This window comes from Haliotis cracherodii, unplaced genomic scaffold (genome assembly GCF_022045235.1).
Source record: "Haliotis cracherodii isolate W230 unplaced genomic scaffold, xgHalCrac1.p SCAF_2, whole genome shotgun sequence".
NCBI classification, from domain to species: domain Eukaryota; kingdom Metazoa; phylum Mollusca; class Gastropoda; order Lepetellida; family Haliotidae; genus Haliotis; species Haliotis cracherodii.
In genome coordinates, this window is record NW_027266275.1 from 67,519,115 (window position 1) to 67,541,062 (window position 21,948).

General features: G+C 42.9%; 1 protein-coding gene across 1 annotated transcript in view; it reads right to left on the bottom strand.

Moving 5' to 3' along the window:
- Positions 1 to 21,948, bottom strand: part of LOC139468402 (vitamin K-dependent gamma-carboxylase-like) — a 90,386-nt gene that overhangs the window by 20,951 nt on the left and 47,487 nt on the right. The window contains exons 3-6 of the mRNA XM_071250353.1: positions 18,958 to 19,113; positions 17,359 to 17,524; positions 13,900 to 13,978; positions 9,536 to 9,642 (exon numbers count right to left, since the gene is read on the bottom strand). Of these exons, the coding sequence (XP_071106454.1) occupies positions 9,536 to 9,642; positions 13,900 to 13,978; positions 17,359 to 17,524; positions 18,958 to 19,113 (508 nt within the window). The remainder of the gene's footprint in view (positions 1 to 9,535; positions 9,643 to 13,899; positions 13,979 to 17,358; positions 17,525 to 18,957; positions 19,114 to 21,948) is intronic.

Below are 21,948 nucleotides of genomic sequence, written 5' to 3' on the forward strand. Positions count from 1 at the left end.
CCAAGCTGTTATCAATGTCAACTGTCTGATGTTGCTTTTGTAAGTAAGTTCAGCTGCCTGTGACTCCGCAGTATACCTTCTGGACAATCTCTCAACACATTCCCACGTACAGCTGTACAAGCTCTGAATTCATGTACAAACTCGCATGCTGAGTCTATATTGGTAACTGCACAAATCACTTCCCATTACCATCAACATGAAATCTATCTGACGTCAATCGATACATAAAATCTTTATTTTGTTCCCAAATATCAAATAATTTACTTAAATTACAATCAAACAGGATTTTTTTCATTGTAGGATCAATGTTCATCACAACACCGATATTTCCACTTTGCTAGCTAAAGAGGCAAGGTAGAATAATCACATTTCCTGACAACTGACATCATCAGATAAGAACCTACATACGCACGGCACAATTGACAAGATAAGAATCCCTTGAGACCCAGCAATGCAGCTGAAAGTTAAATAACATTAACCAGAGCGCTATATGAACGGATACAAACTCACACAAATAACCATCATATTGATTTTGTTACACTAATTGATTTCTTGGTTGATACCCAGGGATTCAGATATGATTTGGACTACACCATGTACATCACTGCTGGTTTTCTGGGGGCCTATTACCATGCAGAATTTGAAAATAGAATTAGAAACATACTTTTTGCAGACATGTCTAGCACTAATGGTATTCAGGGTTTTTTCATTGTATTTGAATGGGAACTTGTTAATGCACGACATGACCTAATGATTAGTGAGTAAACCGGGGGTCTAGGAGTCTGCTGATGGCTGCTATTACAAGTCTGAGATGCTGCTGTTGCAGACTGCTTAATAGAAGGTTGGGTATCTGAGAGGCATGTAATTTGAGATTCGTTTTCTTAAAGCTTCTGCCATTTGTCACTGGCTCTGTCACAGAGATATTTGCCTGTATCTTCTGCTCTAACAGTACCTTCACAAATAAAAGCAGCAAAAAACATTTCCATAATAATATGTAATCTCTACTAAAAGCAGAGTCCATTGTATGATTCTGACTATATCATAAGCATGTGTTTATCTTTTCAGGGGGCTGGTTTATGATCCATGCTGGATCATGATGTCACACAATCAACCAAGTCACCGAGCCCGACCACGTGATCTATTAAGTCGTTTCTTATGACCAGGCGTCTGTTCCACAAAGCTATCATGGCGCTAAGGTTATCGTAACTCCCATACTTGAATATAGACTTACGACTGTCAAAGGGGCCCTGCACAAGTTGCTGGTGAGCTACCAGTATTCTAAACAGAATACCCTACTGGTTTTCTTTGCACCTAGTCATCCTAATGTAACATGGCCTATTTCCGTTATTAAAATAGGTATGACCATTATGTTGTCACTCTGTCCACAGCTATATTTAGACTGTAGGCACAATGAGATGCCATCCAAATATCATACCATTACTAACAAAATTCTTTAGTGCAAAATGTCATTAACTAAAAAAAATACCATTTTTCACAAAATCTTGACTTCTAAATATCTTTACTACCAAATACCTTTTCCAACAAATAATTACTGACAAATATCTTAACTGACAAAAGCCATCCTAAAATCCAACATTTTGAATGTCTTCACTTCATATTATCCCACATCGGGGATTTACAATTCATACCATGGACTCACCTTCAAAAGGAAATAGCAGTTTGACAAACATTTCCATCCTTTTAACAAAAATATTTTCATTTGCTATGGAACAAAATCAATGCTTTATTCTAACCTTTCAGAACATCAAAAGTCAAGAATAATCCTGAAATTGTGTTTGATTCTGATTTACAACTGAGAACCAAGAAGAGTCCAAACATTTATTGTCCTATAGATTAACTATAAATCAATAAGAAAAACAGAACAATTATCCATAAACTTGCATTCTCTTACGTTCCACCTTCATGAATGCATTCTGCCCCATGGTATGTCCTGGGAAGGACCAGATGAAGGAGTAATAGCTATTTACATCCCCCCACAGTAAACTGAAAGCCTAGGAAATGTCAACAGTTTACGAAAGCCATTTTCCTGAGACCGCACAGCATGGCTTTTATTGACTAGGATGCAACAAATTCACTCGATAGTAACAGTCTGATAGCTGATTATTGAGTTTGACAACAACACTAAAAGCATATTTCATGTTTGAGATATGTCAACATTAGGCCTTCATCCAGTCTGTGACTGCGACATCCCATCGTTATCAAATAACATGTGTCAAGTCGAGAAACAATTTAAAACACATTAGAATTACTCTGTGATACAGAAACATTTTGCAAGCACTAAAATGAATGATGTCTCTTTTGGGACATGATATTTGATTAGCTTTTGAGCCCCGTCTATCACTTCTCATATTTCTTTTAAAAATAGAAATAGGTTCTGTAGCTCACCTGGAGACTGATGTATGTGAATAGATCACCTGGATACTGATGGATATGGTTTGGTTTGTTGTTTAATGACGCACTCAGTAATATTCCAGCTATATGACAGCGGTCTGTATATAATCGAGTCTGGACCAGACAATCCAGTGATTGACATCATGTGCATCGATCCACGCAATTGGGATCAATAACATGCATCAACCAAGTCAGCGAGCCTGACCACCCGATCCCATCAGTCGCCTTCTACGACAAGCATAGTCGCCTATTACAGCAACAATGGGTTGCTGAAGACCTATTCTACCCCGGATCTTCATGGGTCTAGATAGATGACCTGGAGACTAATGGATATGGATAGATCACCTAGAGACTGATGGATATGGATAGATGACCTGGAGACTGGTGGATATATATAGATGACCTGGAGACTAATGGATACAGATAGATGACCTGGAGACTGATGGATACAGATAGATAGCCTGGAGACTGATGGATACAGATAGATGACCCGGAGACTGATGGATACAGATAGATGACCCGGAGACTGATGGATACAGATAGATGACCCGGAGACTGATGGATACAGATAGATGACCCGGAGACTGATGGATACAGATAGATGACCTGGAGACTGATGGATACAGATAGATGACCCGGAGACTGATGGATACAGATAGATGACCCGGAGACTGATGGATACAGAGAGATTACCTGGAGACCGGAGGATATATATAGATCCCCTGAGCTCACCTGGTGGCTGATGTATATTGATCATCATCTGTCACTTACCATCAGCATAAATACTATGATATTCAAAATGAAATCCATAGATTCCCAACATTGGTACAATGTCTGAAGCCCATTTCTGGTGTCCCTCGCCATGATATTGCTGGAATATTGCTAAAAGCGGCGAAAAACCAAACTCATTCACTCATATCTGAATGATCTATCCTTAAAATAAAATGGTGCAATTAAGTTGAGAAATATCATATTACTGAATGATTGTTGCTGAAAAAGGTCATGAATAACTTTAAGAAATTGTTTGAGAAGTTTGTCCTATTCTATGAAACAGTCTTGAGATGTACAACTTTCTATTGCAGTCAACCTTCAGCTGTGAAAGTGTGCATGTTTTTGTTTGTTGTTTAACACTGCACTCTGCAATATTCATGACAATTTAACCAAGTATAATTGTGACATCCATGTCAGCAGTCTGTGTTTAAGTAGATTTAGGCTTCTGTTTAAAAAGCACCCTTCCATCTCGTTGTTGGAAATTTTGGCATTTATACTTCAACAACATCAAATTGCCTGCAGGGAACATTAAAGCAATTGATACTCAAAGGTATCCCTGGTAAGACAGCCTTCATTTTACTTGCAACCATTGTTGTACATTTCAGAATACAACCCTCTCGTGCCTGAACTCTTTCCACTTCTCATTGAAACCACTTTTCACAATTTCACAAATCTATACATCTTGGGGACCCACAAGCCGTTGGTTATCCCACCTGTCATAGCTGGACCCTGCAGAGAGCTGACACATGCGGTCGGAATGAATGTCCCTCCACAGCTCCCAGTGCCAGCAGCGCTGCACAGGGTCCCTCATGGGGGACTTGGAGCTGTAAGATGGGACACAGAACTGATGGCATTGGGAGGTTGTGTGGTGAGGTGGCATGATGCACACCAGCTGGCCTCCCACATGAAGTCACTCACTCTCAGGCTCAGGCTCAGGCTCAGGCTCAGGGGAGGGCTGTGGAGAGGGAAGCATGGGGAGCGATGGGCTGAGGAATAGGGCCAGTGGTAGCAGCAGCGGTGGTGGTAGGGATATAGTAGTAGTGACAAAGGTAGATGTTGTGGTAGTAGTGGTGGATGTTATGGTAGTGGTGTTAGATGCAGTACTAGTAGTGGTAGATGTTGTGGTAGATGTTGGAGTGGTGGTAGATGTTGTGTGTTCCTCCATCATCCCAAAAAGGGCTGCTGTGTCTCTCTCCCATCATCACAAGAAGGGCTGCTGTGTCTCCCTCCATCATCACAAGAAGGGCTGCTGTGTCTCCCTCCATCATCCCAAGAAGGGCTGCTGTGTCTCCCTCCATCATCCCAAGAAGGGCTGCTGTGTCTCTCTCCTTATTCCCAAGAAGGGCTGCTGTGTCTCTCTCCATCATCCCAAGAAGGGCTGCTGTGTCTCCCTCCATCATCCCATGAAGGGCTGCTGTGTCTCTCTCCATCATCCCAAGAAGGGCTGCTGTGTCTCTCTCCATCATCCCAAGAAGGGCTGCTGTGTCTCTCTCCATCATCCTATGAAGGGCTGCTGTGTCTCTCTCCATCATCCCAAAAAGGGCTGCCATGTCTCTCTCCATCATCCCATGAAGGGCTGCTGTGTCTCCCTCCATCATCCCAAGAAGCGCTGCTGTGTCTCCCTCCTTCACCCCAAGAAGGGCTGCTGTGTCTCCTGCCATCATCCCAAGAAGGGCTGCTGTGTCTCTCTCCATTATCCCAAGAATGGCCGCAGTGTCTCTCTCCATCATCCCAAGAAGGGCTGCCATCATCCCATGAAGGGCTGCTGTGTCTCTCTCCATCATCCCAAGAAGGGCTGCTGTGTCTCTCTCCATCATCCCAAGAAGGGCTGCTGTGTCTCTCTCCATCATCCCAAGAAGGGCTGCCATGTCTCCCTCCTTCAACCCAAGAAGGGCTGCTGTGTCTCCCTCCATCATCCCAAGAAGGGCTGCCGTGTCTCCCTCCTTCAACCCAAGAAGGGCTGCTGTGTCTCTCTCCATCATCCCAAGAAGGGCTGCCGTGTCTCCCTCCTTCAACCCAAGAAGGGCTGCTGTGTCTCTCTCCATCATCCCAAGAAGCGCTGCTGTGTCTCCCTCCTTCATCACAAGAAGGGCTGCTGTGTCTCCCTCCCATCATCCCAAGAAGCGCTGCTGTGTCTCTCTCCATCATCACAAGAAGCGCTGCTGTGTCTCTCTCCATCATCCCAAGAAGGGCTGCTGTGTCTCTCTCCATCATCACAAGAAGCGCTGCTGTGTCTCCCTCCATCATCACAAGAAGCGCTGCTGTGTCTCTCTCCATCATCACAAGAAGCGCTGCTGTGTCTCCCTCCTTCATCACAAGAAGGGCTGCTGTGTCTCCCTCCATCATCCCAAGAAGGGCTGCTGTGTCTCTCTCCATTATCCCAAGAAGGGCTGCTGTGTCTCTCTCCATCATCCCAAGAAGGGCTGCCATGTCTCTCTCCATCATCCCAAGAAGGGCCGCTCTGTCTCCATCATCCCATGAAGGGCTGCCGTGTCTCCCTCCATCATCCCATGAAGGGCTGCTGTGTCTCCCTCCATCATCCCAAAAAGGGCTGCCGTGTCTCCCTCCATCATCCCAAGAAGGGCTGCCGTGTCTCCCTCCATCATCCCATGAAGGGCTGCTGAGTCTCTCTCCATCATCCCAAGAAGGGCTGCCATGTCTCTCTCCATCATCCCAAGAAGGCCTGCCATGTCTCTCTCCATTATCCCAAGAAGGGCTGCCATGTCTCTCTCCATCATCCCAAGAAGGGCTGCTGTGCCTCCCTCCATCATCCCACGAAGGGCTGCTGTGTCTCTCTCCATCATCCCAAGAAGGGCTGCCGTGTCTCCCTACCTCATCTTGTGGCAGGTCACTCTGTCTCCAGCCCAACACAGCAGATCAACAGCCGAGCTCGCTCTATTGATCATATCTACCAAGTGGTCTATCAACAGGATCATCTCACGTCTCTAGAGTATGGTGCAACAAAGGAAGGCCAACTATGTCCTCCATCAGACAACATCAGATCCAACAATCTCTACAGTAATCATTGGTTAAAAAAATATGATCGCCATACATCAGTTCAGCACGGAGCAGGTCACACTCCAGGCTGTCTTCCTGCTTTGCTTCTTCAACTCACACTGTGGCCTGGGCCGACGGTAAACAATCCCAGCCAGTAATTGCTGTTATGTCTGCCATAATGTATCATTTACCTCTTCCAGGCCAGATATGAAAAAGTTTATGACCCACGGCAGATAACTCTTACAAATGACATTTAAAGTTTATAGATAAGGCTGACTGAGATGTGGAAGCAAGGCAGGAGCCCCACACACTGTTACTGATACCCTTGCCAATCCTTAAAACCACATGCATCTTCCAGTTGTAACAACATTAAGATTAAATTCAACCTGATGGTGAAATAAGGAAGAAACACGGATGTTATTCTCACGAACAGCTTGCACCATGACTACAGACTTGAACACTGTTCTTTAACACTGAAGCATGTGCCTGCAAACATTGAGCACATCCGTGTGTGTGTGTGTGTGTGTGTGTGTGTGTGTGTGTGTGCGTCTGCATGCATGTCTCTGTGAGTGTGCATGCGAGTGAGTGAGCACGTCTATGTGTCCATTTGTGTGTGTGTCTGTGTGAGCACACTTGTGTGTGTGTGTGTGTGTGTGTGTGTGTGTGTGTGTGTGTGTGTGTGTGTGTGTGTGTGTGTGTGTGTGTGTGTAGTGTGTGTGTATGTGTGTGTGTGCGTCTGCTTTTACTGTCTGTCTGTCTGCCTGAGTGTACCGAGTTTATAGTACTAGCCCACTGAGATTAACATGAATACCCCACTCAGACACAGCATACTGACTCCGAGCCAACCAGTCCTTGTTTTAGCACTTTAATGCCGAGCCAGACAGAGTAACAACAAGTCACAGGCATGTAAGAAACACATTCACAGGTGTCACTCTCCTGAATAGTTTGTACCTGTCTGCATTGTGACTGCAAATGTGAACACGGTTCATTAATCTTGCTCATTGAAGAATGATATTGCATCGGCCTGTCTGTACACATGCATGCATGTGCATGAGGTGCATGTGACATTATATACACGGTAGGATAATCATAATGTGCACTTTGCCATTATTCAAAACTTTGTTTGTTTGTTGTTTAACGCTGCACTCAGCAATATTCTAGCTATATGACGGCAATCTGTAAATAGTCGAGTCTATACATTGGGATACAATGACATGCATCAACAAAGACAGCAAGCCTGACCACCCGATCCTGTTAGTCTCCTTTTACGACAAGGAGATTTTCACGAGTCTCAAAACGTTTGGTCTGAGAGACCAATGCACAGCAGCAGCAGATGAAGCAGTGTATAACACTCCCCAAATTTCAGTCAGACAACCAACTGGCAACATTGCAAAGTTACTGGACAGGATAAAATGATGCTAGTTCAGAAGTTTCTGGACCAACAAACAAAATTAACAAAAGGGTAAATATAAGAATAGTACTGTTCAATAATAGCTAACAATAGAAAATAACAAGAAGCCGCTGGATTGTCAACTCAGTAACTTTAACCCCCAACCATCGGGTGTGCAACTTTTCAAAACTGACCATCCCATCAGGTACATCGACTGAAGAATGGATGAAGATGCATGTTACATGTACTGAAGCCACCGGTAATCACTCAACTGTAGGACACAAGATAACCTAAAGTTATATATATGCATGTTCTAGTCTTGTCGTGATGATTTGTTTGTTTGTCATTTCATGTTGCTTTGTGCAACGTTCTTGATGTATTGCAACTGCCTGTAAATAATCAGGTCAGGACCAGTCAAACCAGTGATCAATGAGCATTCAACCAAGTCTCCAAACCAGAACAAGCAATCCTGTTACTGGTCTCACATGACAAGGTACCCCTACAGTGCATGTATACCAGATGAGTGATTCTTATACAATAACATGCTGCATGACAGGTTTAAGATGGCAGTTCCACTTCCACTTGGGTACCTACATATACAATGGACACTAAGTTATGGGGTGCAGGAGGCTTGGCCTGTGGGTGGCTCTTATAACATGCTTGGGACGCAGAGGTCTTGGCCTGTGGGTGGCTCTTATAACATGCTTGGAACGCAGGGGGCTTGACCTCTGGGTGGCTCTTATAACATGCTTGGGACGCAGAGGTCTTGGCCTGTGGGTGGCTCTTATAACATGCTTGGAACGCAGGGGTCTTGGCCTGTGGGTGGCTCTTATAACAAGCTTGGAACACAGAGGTCTTGGCCTGTGGGTGGCTCTTATAACATGCTTGGGACGCAGAGGTCTTGGCCTGTGGGTGGCTCTTATAACATGCTTGGAACGCAGGGGGCTTGGCCTGTGGGTGGCTCTTATAACATGCTTGGAACGTAGGGGGCTTGGCCTGTGGGTGGCTCTTATAACATGCTTGGGACGCAGAGGTCTTGGCCTGTGGGTGGCTCTTAAAACAAGCTTGGGACGCAGGAGGCTTGGCCTGTGGGTGGCTCTTATAACATGCTTCAGACGCAGGGGGCTTGGCCTCTGGGTGGCTCTTAAAACAAGCTTGGGTTGCAGGAGGCTTGGCCTGTGGGTGGTTTTAATAACAAGCTTGGGACACAGGTGGCTTGGCCTCTGGGTGGCTCTTATAACATGCTTGGGACGCAGAGGTCTTGGCCTGTGGGTGGCTCTTAAAACAAGCTTGGGACGCAGGAGGCTTGGCCTGTGGGTGGCTCTTATAACATGCTTGGGGGGCAGGAGGCTTGGCCTGTGGGTGGCTCTTAAAACAAGCTTGGGGGGCAGGAGGCTTGGCCTGTGGGTGGCTCTTATAACATGCTTCAGACGCAGGGGGCTTGGCCTCTGGGTGGCTCTTATAACATGCTTGGGACGCAGAGGTCTTGGCCTGTGGGTGGCTCTTAAAACAAGCTTGGGACGCAGGAGGCTTGGCCTGTGGCTGGCTCTTATAACATGCTTCAGACGCAGGGGGCTTGGCCTGTGGGTGGCTCTTATAACATGCTTGGGACGCAGAGGTCTTGTCCTGTGGGTGGCTCTTAAAACAAGCTTGGGATGCAGGAGGCTTGGCCTGTGGGTGGTTTTAATAACAAGCTTGGGACACAGGTGGCTTGGCCTATGGGTGGCTCTTATAAGAAGTTCTGGGCGCAGAGGACTTGTCCTGTGGGAGGCTCTTAAAACAAGCTTGGGACGCAGAGGACTTGTCCTGTGGGAGGCTCTTAAAACAAGCTTGGGGTGCAGGGGACATGGCCTACGGGTGTTTCTTGGAGGCTTGGCCTATGGGTGGCTCTTATGATAAGCTTGGGGCAAAGGGGACTTGGCCAATGAGTGGCTCCAACAACAATCTGAATGGGTAAGGACTTACTTGAAGGGGTCAAACACCCAGTGTTTGGAGAGTTCCTGCATCGAGTAGCCATGCACCCAGTCCAGGTCCAGCTTCTTCAGGCCAGCGATGAAGTACACCAGGAACACCTGGAACATGGCAGTCAGCTTATCAGGTCAACTGAAACATGGCCGCTCATAACTTCCACTGAAACATGGTAGTCAGCTTATCAGGTCTATTGAAACATGGCAGGTCATGAGGCTACTGAAACATGGCAGTCAACTCATAAGGTCTACTGAAAGATGGCCACTCATCAAGTCTACTGAAACATGGTGGTCAGAGAATGTACTGTAAACATGGAGCGGGCTACAGAGAATGTACTGTACACATGGGGCCTGCTACAGAGAATGTACTGTACACATGGAGCCTGCTACAGAGAATATACTGTACACATGGGGCCTGCTACAGAGAATGTACTGTACACATGGGGCCTGCTACAGAGAATGTACTGTACACAAGGAGCCTGCTACAGAGAATGTACTGTACACCTGGAGCCTGGGGAAGGGATAGGGAGTAAATGAGCATGGTTTTAAGCTTGTTTTGAGCTGCTTTTAGCTTTATTCCAGCTACCGTATTTTCTTGAGTATAGTGCGCACTTTTTTTCGGAAAAACACAGCTGTGTAGAAGGGGGTGCGCATTATACACGAATTATGAGTTTGGATGTTTTTTCCTCCCATGGAAAGACATTACGTACCGTGAGCACGAAACACCGGCAATACCATGTCAACAAATCCATACTGAAGTACGCAAAATAATTATGTAATTACACTGTCTGTCTATAAAAAGTGTTCTTTGTATTTCTGGACTTATGTTTGTAACTTACTTCATTAATTTTATTCAAAATTCCTTATAATATTGTTTTTATTAATTTCGGCGAAATCGTGTGTGAAGCGATCGGAAGATCGCACAACTCACCGTTATTAACAGCAACCACGGTCAGAATACCGCTATTGACGCCTTGAAACGAACTTTAGTTGACAGAGAATGGATACATATATCATAAATGACATACTTTGACTCGTTAAAAGTCATATTTGTTTTTGTTTGACGATTCTATGTCAACATGAAATTCTCGCGCTCACGTGCTCACGTGCGCGTGAGCCTTGACGGTGACTGGTCAGACATGTTCCATGTAAAAAATAATACCCGGGAATAGCGATCAGCTGCTTCGCTTAGGGTTATTATTATTTTAAATATGTTTAGTAAAGGCTGCATATAATTAAGAAAATAATGGAATATATTATTCCTGATAAATAAAATAGTTTCAGATACAATTGTTGCCGATCCTTGCATTAAAAATCCTATAAAGTTATATCACTGGGTGTGTCTTGACCGAATCACCGGTCGATTCCAAGAAAACGTGTGTACAGCTGATTGCTGTTTCCGGCTTAGTTTACGAGAAAATACACAAGGTAATCTAAATCCCTAGATATAAAACAATGCCTAGCAGAACAATAAATACTATTTAAACGGTAAATAAACATGTCTGGTGATTTTTTATCTCAAATTTCGAATTTGTACTGACGAAGTTTCTCAGCACCCGTTCGTTTGCCGGACTTCGCTGAAAGGGTACGGTGTAAATTTTTTCTGCGCATAATATACAAATTTCTTTTTTTCCAAAATATTGAACCCGCTAGAGGGGGGTGCGCATTATACATGGGTGCGCACTATACTCAAGAAAATACGGTATATCTTGACCAAGAACACCAGAAATGGGCTTCACATATACTATTTGTTCATATTCTTCATACTCAACACCACTGTAAAACAGTGCAATTTTTGTCAGCCTTATAAACCACTTTCTTCCAATGTTGTTTTAAAACTGGCAATTTTTCTACAAAGGCAGGGAATCTCTTATTGAACTCGATTCATCATACAACAACTGAGCTGCCAAATCAAATTGGATGTTCCCGTTCAGAGATAATATCTACAATTTCACTTAATTAAACTTTTCAGTTTCACTGTTGATATTGTTCTAGAAAAGAAATCCATATCTAAATCTAAATTTCATCAAATTCATACCATTAATGGCTAGCCAAATAAAAAAACCACTTCTCACGTGATTGAAAACCTTGACTCCAGCATTTCAATTAATTTGTCAACATTGTTTCTGTCCTGGTGATTCAAAGACTATAATTGGAAGCGTGTGCAACAGCTTCAGTCCTTCAATCAATTCTCCAGCCTCTTATCATCAAAACAATGGCCCACTCAAAGATGCATCACGAATGTTTTGGGGGAGAAAATACGACACAAAGCTCTTTGAATTTATTCAATCAAACACACCCTGATTACCGAGGAAAAACATAGTTCAATCATCATCAAAGTCTAATCTCCTGGCTTTCCTGAAAGGAATCAATGGATCTGATGTTGCTCTGTTTCCAGCATTGACCCATGCCCAGAATAAAACCCAGGCCTTCTGAGTGATAAGCAAACACAGGCTACCTACCCACTGCCTGTTTTAATTTAACTTAAAAGGCTGGTTAAGGCAAAGGATTGAGACAAGTCATAAAAGTCAGTTTGATACATTGTTGTGCCAAATGTTATTTCCAGGCTTAGAATAACTAAAATAACTGTCGAAAAGGAAGAAATATGCTCTTCTGGCGTTATTTCTTACATGCAAATCACTTTAGAATTGACCTTCACTTTGTGTGAGTTCATTGGAGTATGAACCTTCATAGAGTGAGGCCCAAACTGTATGAACGTCGGACCTTGCGACGACGTTCATACAATGTTTGGCCCTCCCTCACAATTTTATCACAATTTCTTACCTCAAAGGATGTAGGCCAAGATCTAAACACAATTTTCTTTAGTACGTGTGACTTCATGTTTACACTGACAACCAACTATATCGCAGAGTAAAATAGTTCCTCAAAAAGAGAGGTGACATGGGCGTATGGATGCACAACTTGCTCTTCAGAAACATCTTACGCAGCACATGTGTTCAAATCATATCCTCATTAGATGAGAAAGGTCTGTAAAGAACTACCTCATTAGGTCAGACACAATGACAGCGCGCCGTAATACATTTACATCAAGTACAAGATGTCAAAATGGCCGACACGATAAACGTGACGGGAGAGATTTCCGAAGTTGTTAATGAACCTGTGGCGGTTTCATGTGTTAGTCATCATTGATCAACTGGCCGATCATTGAAAGGTGAATAAAGATGTGTCAAACAGACACTTAGGTAAATTCATAGATTGCTGGAGACGGTCAATGTCAGCCTAGACACGGATTGAGTCGATACTACGATAGTTGAGATGTGCATTTCTTCGTTTACTCATTAGGATAGGCCGCAGGGAGGATATTCATGAACAATCATGCAGTCACGCTCTATGACATTTCTCAATGTATACTGAAATGCTGAGACCAAGAATAAAGGTCCTAAATGATCAGAAAGAACGCTTACATATGTTTTCGTATCTAGGGAATTCCCAGGGGTTTCATCAAAACATCAAAACTCATTATATCGTGTATAATGCGCACTATACTCAAGAAATATGGTATATTGTGTCTGAGTAGGTTTTTTATGTTAAACTGCGACATTGTATTTTAGTTGGCTAGCACTATAAAATCAGCATCAGTCCAGTCAAATACAAGCAGCCACACAAACACACACACACATTGCTATATAAGTGTAATAATCTTGGACGCAATGCTAAACCCCATTTCACATCATCTCACCTTTGATATATTTTGACCAAATGCTTTCCAAACCAGCACCCTATCCTAAAGAAGGAATATATAAGCTTATCATAAATGCACACATACTTTTCTGAGAAAGTGTAACCACAAACGTTTTAGTGACATTTTCCCATCTCGTGACCTTAATCTATGACCATTTCATATCATGTGACAATAGAATTCCCTAGGTGTATGTGAAATAAATCCATTGTAGGATATCCACTAATGACAATAATCATAAGTACTCATGAAGTGACGTTGACCGTTGAGAAACACAAATGTATCAATACCTTTGAGAAACGTTAACCACAAACACTTGACCTTTGACGTTTTCATGAAATGTGCCAAATCTATTCCCCAAACCAAACCAAACCAAACCGTAAAGCAGTCCTGTTTCACAAGGCTAGTAATAATCAAGTCTGGGTCTTGGAGACCAGTGGTTGATGACAATCCACACATTTGGGGTATGATGACGAACAAACATCCAGATCACATGCACAGTGTAACCACTAGATGCTCATTGGTCAGCTCTGGATGACCATGGGGTATTGGCGACCTATTCTGCCCTAGCATTCCGATGGACACCTGCTGCTGAGACATTAAATCCAATTCCATGATGATTAATAGACACCAGATGTAACATACACAGCAATCATACCTACCAAGGTTCTCAGCAGAGTGTAATTCCACAGTGGAACATGAGCATTTCGGATCTTCGGGAATAACAAGCCATCCAGAGACCTGAAACACAACATGTACGTCAATACGATGCAGTCCCACCATCAGGGTCAAGGTGAAGGACAAATGTGTGCCTTATTGTCTCAAAATCCAAATTCATATCCATGAACAGTTTCTCTATCCTTTCATCCTCAAATATCATGTTGCAACTGTACAGGTCCCTATTTTTTATTTCTCTTTGTTCCCCAGTGGTTGTACAACAAACAAGCAGTGTGTTCACAAAGGTCCTAAAGAAACAAGAAAGTGTCTTGTCATTATCCACTGACATCACAGAACAACAGGATAATGGAGGCTTTACTATACAGTAGGAATGAAGGTCAGGACACTGTACAGGTAGGAGTGATTGTCCCTCATAGGGCTGCAAGGTTACACCTAGGTGACGATACGATACGTATCGTATCTCGATACTTACTTACATACTGTTCATGAGTCATAAAATATATACTGTAATGAGTATTTTAACTTAATGAATCATCTGCCATTTCCATGTAATGGCTAGCTAACACAAAAGTAACAGTCCTACATATTTGTGTGTTGTGACTAGATGTTAGATTCTAGGAGTAAATACTAAATGTACCAGTGTCCAGTAACTAATGATTTGCCATTTTCATGTATAAAGGCAAAAAAAACAATTATAGCAACAGCCATGTTATACACCATTTGAAAGGTCTAGATCTAATCCTAGTGTTTATAAATATGAAAGTTATGTTTATCACATTATTTAAATAATGCATTGACAACTTATATTAAGTTCGTTGTAAATAAAAAAAATGTAAGCTAACACATTCATAACGTCTGACCAAGGAAGCGAAAATTTGACGATTTGGCGCAAATATAAGATTTCAAAAGATCTACTTATTTCTTTTTTATTTTCATTGTTTACGTAATTGGAAAATTATTTTTAAAAGAATTATGAATAGTATCTGTTTTCACTCATTTCCAGTTAACAGCGGCTGTCCGCTCAGTAACATGAAGAAATACCTCCGTTTTCAAAAGCTTCGTATGAATAACACGTTCGTCGAAGACTGACATGTGACACATCGATTGAAAGCTTGTTTTTTCATCTACATGCTCGTAACATTGCCTGGAGTCTTTTCGTAGCTATAACATAAGATTTCATTTGAAAAAAAATGGTTCATAATGACGCTTTCTTGCCGAAATCTGCTACAAGGTTCATGATTGGTCAAATTTCAGCATGTGACCTGAGGCAGGCATTGAATTACAAATCCTCATGTACGATGAATTTCAGATTTTTACGAAATATTTTGGTTAAATCGTGTTATTCTGAACGTTTTAAGCAGGAAATCACGATCAATATTCAAAATATGGAGCTTCGTGGATGTATCATGCTAGGTTACAAGCTGTGACAAAGATTTTTCATGCATATATTTTGCCATTGAACATTGTGTCCGAGCCGAGAATTCGATGCGACGAAAGCCGAGATGTCATTTGACTAACATTACACGCGATCGCACGAAAAGATGGAAATAATAACTTAGCTGTAAGTTTGACCACTTTTAGATATATTTTTGTTGATTTTATTTACCACTTTGTATAATATATTTAAAGTTTTGCTTGAAACGTCTTTGTTTTGATCTTTGACATGTTCGATGTGCACGCGTTGTCGAAGTGTGTGTCCGAGAATTATATTTCAATAACATTGCGGGAAAAAGTGAATTACTTTTTAATCGATAAAAAATGATGAATTGAAATAGAGTACGTATTTCAGACATTGTGAGATGTGATAGATTTAATAAATGAATGGTATGACAGGTAGGTGCTTAAAAATATATACTATTTTGACGGGACTAAGGTTTGGCTGGTTAACCGGCCTACGGTGCCTGGGGACTCGATGCTTCTTGGCCGGTTTACCGGCCTACGGTGTTGAAAGAGTTAAAACACATCTCTTGACTGAGACACTTACCAGAATCTGTTGGCATCAGAAGATCAGAACGAAGGCCAGGACACCGTACAGGTAGGAGTGATTGTTCCTAGACTGTAACACTTACCAGTATCTGTTGGCATCAAAGAACAGCAGAACGAAGGTCAGGACACCGTACAGGTAGGAGTGGTTGTTCCTAGACTGTGACACTTACCAGAATCTGTTGGCATCAGAAGATCAGAACGAAGATCAGGACACCGTACAGGTAGGAGTGGTTGTTCCAGGACTAACACTTACCAGTATCTGTTGGCATCAGAGAACAGCAGAACGAAGGTCAGGACACCGTACAGGTAGGAGTGGTTGTTCCAGGACTAACACTTACCAGTATCTGTTGGCATCAGAGAACAGCAGAACGAAGGTCAGGACACCGTACAGGTAGGAGTGATTGTTCCTAGACTGTGACGCTTACCAGTATCTGTTGGCATCAGAGAACAGCAGAACGAAGGTCAGGACACCGTACAGGTAGGAGTGGTTGTTCCTAGACTGACACTTACCAGTATCTGTTGGCATCAGAGAACAGCAGAACGAAGGTCAGGACACCGTACAGGTAGCAGTGGTTGTTCCAGGACTGACACTTACCAGTATCTGTTGGCATCAGAGAACAGCAGAACGAAGGTCAGGACACCGTACAGGTAGGAGTTGTTGTTCCTAGACTGACACTTACCAGTATCTGTTGGCATCAGAGAACAGCAGAACGAAGGGCAGGACACCGTACAGGTAGGAGTTGTTGTTCCTAGACTGTGACACTTACCAGTATCTGTTGGCATCAGAGAACAGCAGAACGAAGGGCAGGACACCGTACAGGTAGCAGTGGTTGTTCCAGGACTGACACTTACCAGTATCTGTTGGCATCAGAGAACAGCAGAACGAAGGTCAGGACACCGTACAGGTAGCAGTGGTTGTTCCTAGACTGTGACACTTACCAGTATCTGTTGGCATCAGAGAACAGCAGAATGAAGGTCAGGACACCGTACAGGTAGGAGTGGTTGTTCCTAGACTGTGACACTTACCAGTATCTGTTGGCATCAGAGAACAGCAGAACGAAGGTCAGGACACCGTACAGGTAGCAGTGGTTGTTCCAGGACTGACACTTACCAGTATCTGTTGGCATCAGGGAACAGCAGAACGAAGGTCAGGACACCGTACAGGTAGCAGTGGTTGTTCCTAGACTGTGACACTTACCAGTATCTGTTGGCATCAGAGAACAGCAGAACAGAGGCCAGGACACCGTACAAGTAGGAGTGGTTGTTCCTAGACTGTGACACTTACCAGTATCTGTTGGCATCAGGGAACAGCAGAACGAAGGTCAGGACACCGTACAGGTAGCAGTGGTTGTTCCAGGACTGACACTTACCAGTATCTGTTGGCATCAGAGAACAGCAGAACGAAGGTCAGGACACCGTACAGGTAGGAGTGGTTGTTCCTAGACTGTGACACTTACCAGTATCTGTTGGCATCAGAGAACAGCAGAACGAAGGTCAGGACACCGTACAAGTAGGAGTGGTTGTTCCAGGATGTCTTGTCCAGCAGGAAGACGTACCAGTAGGTGAGGAGGAAGGACAGACAACTCCATCGAAACATGAAGCCCAGCATGATACCTGCTGCACCTGCATATAGAAGGTGAAAGGTCATGTGGGTGTTTGGAGAAGTCACAAGTTATCGAAGCTGCTGCCTGACACAAAGAGATTTAACAATCTATTTTATTTTCAATATGTTTATGTCTATATGTACCAGATATTACATGAAAAACATAGTGCAAGGAAATATTCCTTGATTTCATCAACATTAGCATCAGTTGTTCAAGTTAATGGTGAGCTTGGTTTAATAGTGCTTTGACAAATATTTCAGTTAAAAGGCTTGCCAACAAGAGGAAAGACAGATGTGATGCAGGTTGCAGATGCTTAACTCTATGGGGAAACCTAAGAGTTCTGGTATTGCACTGACAGGCAAAGGATCATGACCAGGGTGTAAACTTGGATTCAAACATTGAGAAGCAGATCCAGGCACAGCTAAGGGATGCAATTCTGAACAAAGAACGGCAGCAGCTTAGACCATTAGCCCATCCATTCAAGTTATAGACAATCATCAAATGGTCGCAATGATTTCGAGTTAATTGCATGTAATTACAATATGCAGCTTTTCAAGTTTCTCCTTACTGGCCTGTATTAACTGAATGAATGCAGTCATCACATAGATGTGCAGCACACAGTATTTGAAAACAATATCTTCTCAATGTCTAAAGATACCTGAAAGAGTAACAATTATATTGAAAGCGAGAAGAAAATTAAAATACCCAATGAGAAAGATTACATCTGAGTAAAAACTAATGAGGAAAATCTGAGAGTGCATGGAAGACAATGTCATTCAAAGTATTTTTATGGCTGCCACTTTTTAATCACAGCATCACAAGTATTCTTTTCAAACTAGTTCTAAACACAAATCTATGTTGTTACCAGTAGGGCTGAGATGGGTAACTCGGGTCAGGTGGGTCCTGAGTAGGACCCGGGTACCCACACGACTACCTGGACCCATGGTTAACAATAAAAATCAGTGGTTATACTACAAGCATAGCTAATGCTCACATTTCTTTCTGACTATGAAAGCATTCGTTCTGACTTTCATATGTTCAAGTCAGTATAAGGTATCTATCAACTTCAGTGTAGGCATGATCAGGTCTTTTGATACGTGTATATAAATTGGTTTTGCCAGGGCTGCGGTAAAACAATTCCCATTCAGACATTTTCTACCCATCCCTTGTGCCTAGAGTGGGTACCTGGGTAGGGTGGGGTAATAGGCTGTCGGGTATCCAGGTAGTAAATGTGGACTCGTCCCAGCCCTAGTTACTAGTTATTTTACTGTCAGACGACATTACTTTGTGTAGTCTCAATATGGCTCTGAAATTTTGCTGACATGACTTAAGATTTTAAATCACTCACTCGCTAAAGGTAAATATTAATCTGGAGAACTGCATGTACCCATTCTGGTATATTTTTATTCTGGGCAGGCGGAATGCACTACTGGCCGGATTGGGAGCACCAACCTAGAAGCATGATGAGGTACACAATGTACATCCACACAAGGGGAAGCGGCTGGAGGAAGTTGAAGAGGGGGAACCGACACTCATCTGCATTACCCCAGCGTACATCCGCCATCCCCAGACCTCTCTCCTGGGGGATGTCGAACATCATCAACAGACCTGAAACAGGGACAGATATACAGTCAGGACAGACACAGGATGAATCAATCCCTCTCTCCTGGGGGATGTGGGACATCATCAACAGACCTGAAACAGGGACAGATATACAGTCAGGACAGACACAGGATGTATCAATCCCTCTTTCCTGGGGGATGTCGAACATCATCAACAGACCTGAAACAGGGACAGACACTGGATGTATCAATCCCTCTCTCCTGGGAGATGTCGGACATCATCAACAGACCTGAAACAGGGACAGATATACAGTCAGGACAGACACAGGATGAATCAATCCCTCTCTCCTGGGGGATGTCGAACATCATCAACAGACCTGAAACAGGGACAGATATACAGTCAGGACAGACACAGGATGTATCAATCCCTCTTTCCTGGGGGATGTCGAACATCATCAACAGACCTGAAACAGGGACAGACACATGATGTATCAATCCCTCTCTCCTGGGGGATGTCGAACATCATCAACAGACCTGAAACAGGGACAGATATACAGTCAGGACAGACACAGGATGTATCAATCCCTCTTTCCTGGGGGATGTCGAACATCATCAACAGACCTGAAACAGGGACAGACACTGGATGTATCAATCCCTCTCTCCTGGGGGATGTCGAACATCATCAACAGACCTGAAACAGGGACAGATATACAGTCAGGACAGACACAGGATGTATCAATCCCTCTCTCCTAGGGGATGTCGAACATCATCAACAGACCTGAAACAGGGACAGATATACAGTCAGGACAGACACAGGATGTATCAATCCCTCTCTCCTTGGGGATGTCAGACATCATCAACAGACCTGAAACAGGGACAGACACTGGATGTATCAATCCCTCTCTCCTGGGGGATGTCGAACATCATCAACAGACCTGAAACAGGGACAGATATACAGTCAGGACAGACACAGGATGTATCAATCCCTCTCTCCTAGGGGATGTCGAACATCATCAACAGACCTGAAACAGGGACAGATATACAGTCAGGACAGACACAGGATGTATCAATCCCTCTCTCCTTGGGGATGTCAGACATCATCAACAGACCTGAAACAGGGACAGACACTGGATGTATCAATCCCTCTCTCCTGGGGGATGTCAGACATCATCAACAGACCTGAAACGGGGACAGTTATACATTAAGGACAGCAACTTTCATGATAATTCAATATTTCTTTTATTGTCTTTTTCCACTTCTATACCAAAGAAGAAAAATAAGACGACAAACGATATAATGTTCTACAATGTGTGTCATATAACTTGAAGCACTTTTGCCAGGCTGCTCATTTAGCATGAGCATAACCATGTGACCATAATTAAATACTCGTTTCCACCATGTTGTTATGGAGAAATTACACACTGATCTGCTCAGATTGTTTATGGATACTAAATGGAGGAATGCTTAAGCTACAGTGGTATTATATTAATAATGTTGTCAGTATTAACAATGTTTGTTTGTTTGCTTCTATATTTGTGAAGTCTGAGTAATTAGTGAAGTGTGTGTAATTAGTGAAGTCTGAGTAATTAGTGAAGTGTGTGTAACTAGTGAAGTCTCTGTGTAATTAGTGAAGTCTGTGTAATTAGTGATGTATAAGTAATTAGTGAAGTCTGTGTCTAATAAGCATAAGTGAAATCTCTGTCTAATTAGTGAAGTCTGAGTAATTAGTGAAGTGTCTGTAATTAGTGAAGTCTGAGTGTTATTAGTGAAGTCTGAGTAATAAGTGAAGTGTGTGTAATTAGTCAAGTCTATGTAATTAATGAAGTCATTAGCTACTAAATTGATATACAGAATGCTAAATAAGCAAGTCGACAACTACAGGTTGTTCGGACGGCCTGGATTAAACTGGCTCAGACTTCCCAAGCCTACTTGAATTACAAGTATTAAATTGTGCATCTGTCCATTACAGGACATTGTTGTAGCTGCTTCCCTAGCTTGCTAAATGGCTGGTAATGTGTACAATCATCTCAGTGAACTTTCCCATGCCCTGGGTTAGAGTTGGTCCCCAGCAACCTATGCTGCTTGTCATTGTACCCTGTTAGTGTAGATTGTTGCTCACAATATCAGTCACTGGACACACATACCAACACACAGACACATCCTTTCATGCAAGGTTGGTTGGTTGGTTTCTTGTTCAACGCCACACTCAGCAATATTCAAGCTACGTATATGACGGCGGTCTGTAAATAATCAAGTCTGGACAAGACAAGCCAGTGATTGATATCATGAACATCGATCCATGCAATTGGGATACGATGTCAAGCATCCACCATGTCAACAAGCCTGACCACCCGATCTCGTTAGTCGCCTCTTACGACAAGCATAGTCGCCTTTTACAGCAAGCATGGGTTGCTGAAGACCTTTTGTAACCCTGATCTTCACAGGTCCCTTTATGCATGTATTAACTGAAATAATTGAATTGCTACTCCAAGTACGTTTCAAGCACAGAATGTGAGAAGAATGTCAAGAAAGGCTGGTAGTTGGAGGTATTTGTGCAACTACTCCCCACTGTATCTGACCATCAACACAGGCAGAACCTATTTACTCAAGTCCTTCCAGCCGACAAAACTACTTCTTCAGAGAAATTACTTGAAGTTTACAAAATTATCTAAACATGACTAACAGGCAAATATTGAATTTAGCAGAGCAAATTATTCATCCTTATAAGAAAATCAATTTAACTAACATTCTTAAGATTTTTCTTTACATCATAAACAGGCTTATAAGACCGAATCCTCAAACATTTATAATTGCTTCAAAAGAAAACAGTCCCTGAAATGAGGCCCATTAGTTGTGTACTGGAGGATAGGGTGAAATATCA